This window comes from Castanea sativa, chromosome 8 (assembly GCF_040712315.1).
Source record: "Castanea sativa cultivar Marrone di Chiusa Pesio chromosome 8, ASM4071231v1".
NCBI lineage: Eukaryota > Viridiplantae > Streptophyta > Magnoliopsida > Fagales > Fagaceae > Castanea > Castanea sativa.
Genome location: NC_134020.1, coordinates 9299581 through 9305016, shown reverse-complemented (window position 1 = coordinate 9305016; position 5436 = coordinate 9299581). Strand labels below are relative to the sequence as shown.

At 36.1% G+C, this 5436-nt stretch overlaps 1 protein-coding gene across 1 annotated transcript; it reads left to right on the top strand.

The window, feature by feature from the left end:
• The first annotated feature begins 985 nt into the window (after positions 1-985).
• On the top strand, positions 986-5198 carry LOC142605839 (uncharacterized). The gene is made up of 6 exons (XM_075777267.1): positions 986-1135; positions 1358-2146; positions 2239-2322; positions 2404-2847; positions 4644-4813; positions 5105-5198. The coding sequence occupies exons 1-6, from the start codon at positions 986-988 to the stop codon at positions 5196-5198; spliced, it is 1731 nt and encodes a 576-aa protein (XP_075633382.1).
• Positions 5199-5436: the final 238 nt, after the last annotated feature.

Below are 5436 nucleotides of genomic sequence, written 5' to 3'. Positions count from 1 at the left end.
TATTTCTTGGATTTTCTCAAATTATAGGTTTATAATGCTTATGTTGCAATTTTTTTATATAATAATTCAGCCAAAAAATTATTGAGTTATACAGTTATCATGCATGCATTTTAAAGAAAAAATTGATTAATTTTGTTTAGGAAGTTCTTGAATACAAAGCATGATTTGAACAAATTCTTCTGTAATGAATTGAACTTTTTAGATGTATTTTTACAAGTTGGTTTTTGTAGAATATAGGATGCACACCATGTCATTTTGAATCTACAACACTTTAGTTCTTGAGGAGATTTTCGTGCAGTTGGTCTGTAATTTTTATAATTATAATTGTCCAATCAAAATTAGTGTTATAATTATATTTGCAGTTTTATCTTGGCTTCATTTGATTAATGTTTTTGGAATTTGGATGAAAAAGTATTAAGATCAACATGCAAATGACAACCATCAAGGTTCTCCACCAAAACTCTTCTAGAGAATCAGAGATATTCTCACCATCATCTTTTAGCTAGGTTTTTTTTTTTTATAAACTTATCTTATACTCCCTTAGTTCTTGAAATGAAGTTCCAGTTATGTAGTTATCAAAAAATAGAAAAATGAAATTCTAGCTATGTAACTTCAACAGCAGTTAGAGCACCACCATATGTTAGGTGTATAGTGGTGCTGTGAAATAACCATGTATTGTGTACAGGGAAGTAAGAGTGAGTGAGAGATGGACATTAGGAGTGGTAGTTAGTTGAGAGTGTACAACTGTATTGGAGAGTTAGTTAGTAGTTAACAGTTAATTAGAGAGTGGGAAAGGGGTATAAAGGAAGGAATTGGTTACTGTAGAGAACCATGTAATGAGCAAAGTGTAATTCAGTCTTTTTGTTCCTTCTCTCTATCCTCCCTGTCTCAATTCTCTCTGAAGGACCAGCTAGCCTCGAATTCAAACAAAACCCCTAAAACTCTACACTTAACAATTGGTATCAGAGCACCGTTCCTGTGAACCATGACTAAAACACAAGCTTCTGCCATGACCTCAAACCACCATGGCAAAGATATTCAAGAAATTCAGAAGATTCAGGGAATCCATACTAGGACCTTGAATGAGATGAACCAGAATATCCACACCATCTTACAGAAATTGAATTCTACAGAGGTTAATTCACATACTCCTCAACGAAATACTTCCCAAAATTAGAACTCTGTGTTAACCCTTGCCAAACCTATGAAGCTAGAATTTCCACGCTTTTCAGGTAAAGACCCTTCTAGTTGGGTTTATAAGGCCAATTAATACTTTGGATACTTTCAAACCCCAATTACAGAGAAGTTGTTAATAGCTTCCTTTCATATGGATTTAGAGGCCCTAATTTGGTTCCAGGAAGCAGAAGAGGCAGGGGTGTTCTCTGATTGGGAATCTTTTGTACCAGCTTTACATGTGAGATTTAGAACTAGTGCTTACGATGATCCATTGGAGGTACTGACTAGGCTGAGGCAAACTTCAACTGTAGCACTGTATAAGGCAGAATTTAAAGCTGTCTTTAACAGAATCAAAGGCCTTTCTCATTTACATAAACTCAACTGCTTCTTGAGTGGGTTAAAGGATGAAATAAGGTTACCTATAAGAATGCTCAATCCTCAAACCTTGAATGAAGCTTTTGGACTCGCCAAGATTCAAGAAGAATATGTGTGGAGCAGCAAGAAGAGCATCAGATACCAACAAGAATCAGGTAAAACTTCCATTCTTGGTTTACCTAAGAGTAATGCTGTGTTAGATACTAAACCAAAAATTCCTATTAAAAGAATTACTCCTACTCAAATGGATGATAGAAGAAAGAAGGGATTATGTTATAATTGTGATGAGGAATGGGGGCTTGGGCATAAGTGTAAAAATGTCAAATTATTTCTTTTAGAAGGAATTGATATAGTACCAAGTCTACAATCTGGTGTGCATATTACTGAGATGGAAGAGGAAGTGAGCGGTGATCTTAATTTCAAAGGTGTGGAGTATAAGCCAAATGAACAAGAAGAAGGTGTGGGAATTACATTGTATGCTTTAACTGGAACTCCTACACCAGGCACTATGAGGATTAAAGGCAAGATTAATGGCACTAGTTTAGTGGTACTTGTAGACATAGGTAGTACTCACAATTATGTGGATGCACTATTGGTCTCTAGTTTATAGTTGAAGGTTGATGTCTCAAGATGTTTGGAGGTTAAGGTGGCTAATGGGACTGTGGTGAGAACTAAAGGTTTTTGTAGTGGTGTACCAATGTGTGTGCAAGGGGTGGAATTCTATGTCCAATTGCAGCTGGTGTGGTGTTGGAAGATACTGTGCCTACTGAGGTGGAGTTGTTATTATAGGAATTTGGAGATGTTTTTGAGACTCCTGTAAGATTACCACTTGTGAGGGGCCATGAACACTAGATCACTCTCATGGAGGACTCTCAGCCAGTTTGTCAAAGACCCTATAGATATCCTTTCTATCAAAAGAATGAAATTGAGAAGATTGTGAGGGAGTTGTTGTCTGTTGGGTCAATCAGAAATATCACCAGTCCTTTTGCTTCACCTGTTTTGCTAGTAAGGAAGGCAGATAGATCTTGGAGGATGTGCATAGACTATAGAGCTTTGAACAACATCACTATGAAGGATAAGTTCCCAATTCCAGTCATTGATGAAATATTAGATGATCTGAGTGGAGCAACTATCTTTTCCAAGCTTGATTTGAGATCAGGGTACCATCAAATCAGGATGAAGGAGGAGGATGTGCCTAAAATAACATTCAAAACACATGAGGGGCATTATGGGTTCTTGGTAATGCCATTTGACTTGACCAATACTCCTTCAACCTTCCAATCCTTGATGAACCAGGTTTTTAAGCCTTATCTTAGGAAATTTTTTCTAGTTTTTTTTTTTTAATGATATCTTGGTTTATAGCACTTCTTTATCTGAGCATGTGACCCATCTGAGATTTGTTTTAGAAGTTTTGGCTCTAAATAAGTTGTATGCTAAAAGGTCCAAATTCAAATTTGCTTGTAATGAAGTGGAGTACCTAGGACATGTTATCACTGGTGCTGGGGTTCATACTAACCCTAAGAAGACTCTGCCATGCAGCAGTGGTCTACTCCTACTGATCTTATGTCTTTGAAAGGGTTTTTGGGGCTCACAGGTTATTATAGAAAATTTGTTAAAGGATATGGTCAGATTGTTGCTCCCTAAACTGCCCTATTGAAGAAGGTGTTAGAATTAGTGCCCTTAAATCCTATTGTATGATGCTATGTATAATATTATGTATGACATTATGTATGACATTGTGTATGGCTTAATATTGTGATTAATAAAGTTGTTTTATTACTTTCTAAAATAATGGTAACATGAATATTTGGACATTATCATATAGTCCATGACATGCATAGTATGTGATTTATGTGAAAAGTCACAAAAGATATAAATCACAAGTTCTTTGTAAACTCAAAATTTATAATTCGTAGTCGGTGATGAAATTGGGTATTTCATCTGCGAAGACTATAACGTATCAACTAAGATGATTTGTCTTGATCATGGAAGTGGAGACTTCTAGTTGATATGTTGATATGTTTTAAGAGTTAAGACATATTGAGCTGGACTACTGTGAGATTTATTATTCTCCTAACGACTGTCAAATGAACAATAAATCTCACGACTTCTATTTGCATGAACTCTTAATCCTGAGAGAATAATGGTCCTGATCATAAGATGTAGGTTGTTTTGATATATCAGGAGTGAGATCTAAAGTCACAATCAAAACCTCAGTATGTTGGGCAGCCACATTTAGTGTTGATGGAACATATATTCTCAAGATGGAATTCATAATCTTTTAACGAAGATATAAAATATTCCCTTGAAATAAGTTTAATGGGTTTGGTTATTCAAAGTATTAGGCCTAACCACTTTAGTAACGAGTTACTAAAGTATATATTTATGAAATTGGATTTCATAAATATATGATGAATAACTTAAATAATTAAACCGAGTACTCAAGGATTAAGATGTAGTAATCTTCAAAGTGGCAGTCTACATTTATGACTTTGTATTACTACGAATATTTTATGAAGGGGTTGCATGTGTCAAGTCTTGGGATATAATTTATTAATAAGGCCTAGAGTGCAATTATATTTATATAGTGGTATTAAAAATAATTAATGGTAACTTTGGACTTGTCAAGAGTTAACAGAAAAGCCCAAGGCCCAATGGAGCTAGTGTCTGATTGGGCCTTTTTGGTCCCACTCCAAGCCACACACTAAAGCCCATTTGGAAATGCCTAATAGGCCAGCCCAATTAGATAATCAGTTAGTTATAAAGGGAGAAACATACATAATTTTTTATTAGTGAATGAGAAAAAGAGAGACATCATTGTGAAATGGTGTGTATATGTGAGTGAAGCCACTCGATTATTCTTCATTGGAAACTGATTGAGAGACCACACTTCTTGGGCGTAAAGTGGAATTGGAGTGAAGATTAAAAGTGTTCCCAAGTGCTTCTAATCTTTGTTTTGAATTTCTCCACACCAAGGTACGCTATCTTGTTCTTCAATTTTGAAATTTGTATAGTGCATGTTATCAATCATGAATGAAATAGATTCATGTTTGTTTCTTCTGTTGTGTGTTTTGTATGAGATACAAAACCAGATTTTCCAACAGAAGGATGCATTTTCTTGGATTGAAGAAGTTGAGCAAGCTTTTCAACAGTTGAAGGTTGCTGTGGTTCAACCACCTGTGTTGGCCCTCCCAAATTTTGATAAACTATTTGTCATAGAGTGTGATGCCTCAGGGAAGGAGTTGGGAGCAATCTTGATGCAGTAAGGCAGGCCTATTGCCTTCCATAGCCAAGCCCTCAAAGGTAAGAATCTGGCCTTATCTACTTATGAGAAAGAGTTATTAGCTTTGGCTACTGCTGTTAAAAGGTGGAGATCTTACTTGGTTGGTAGGCCTTTCATTGTTAGAACTGATCAACAAAGTCTTAAGTACCTATTGGAGTAGAAAACTGGTACTCCTACTCAACAAAAGTGGTTTGCCAAATTATTGGGGTATGCCTTTATGGTTCAACATAAAAAGGGTAAAAATAACCTTATAGCTGATGCTTTGTCTAGGAAAGTTGAAACTGAGGATGCTGTGGCTTCAACTGGGTTGTCTAGTGAGGTTGAATTTAAGAACCTTACTTTTGAGGATGATCTGGATGCTTAAGAAGGATTTTTGTGAATGATTTCCTTCCCTTCCCCAGTTTGGCTATCTGACCTTAAATCAAGCTATGCCTCGGATCAGCAGGTGCAGGGTGTTTTACATGCTTTGAATTCAGGTAAGAATCTTCCTAAGGGTTTTTCTCTGCAGAATGGGTTGTTGTTGTACAAAGGGAGGATCTACCTAGGCACTTGTGAAGCCTTAAAGACTGTTGTTTTGCATCAGATTCATGACAGCCCCTTAA

Excerpts from the sequence above, each read along its gene's own strand:
- LOC142605839 (XM_075777267.1), top strand. The coding sequence starts at position 986 with ATGACTAAAACACAAGCTTCTGCCATGACCTCAAACCACCATGGCAAA. Across the intron at positions 1,136-1,357 it reads AGAAATTGAATTCTACAGAG|GAAGCAGAAGAGGCAGGGGT; the intron begins GTTAATTCACAT and ends ATTTGGTTCCAG. Across the intron at positions 2,848-4,643 it reads TCCAATCCTTGATGAACCAG|ATTTTCCAACAGAAGGATGC; the intron begins GTTTTTAAGCCT and ends ATACAAAACCAG.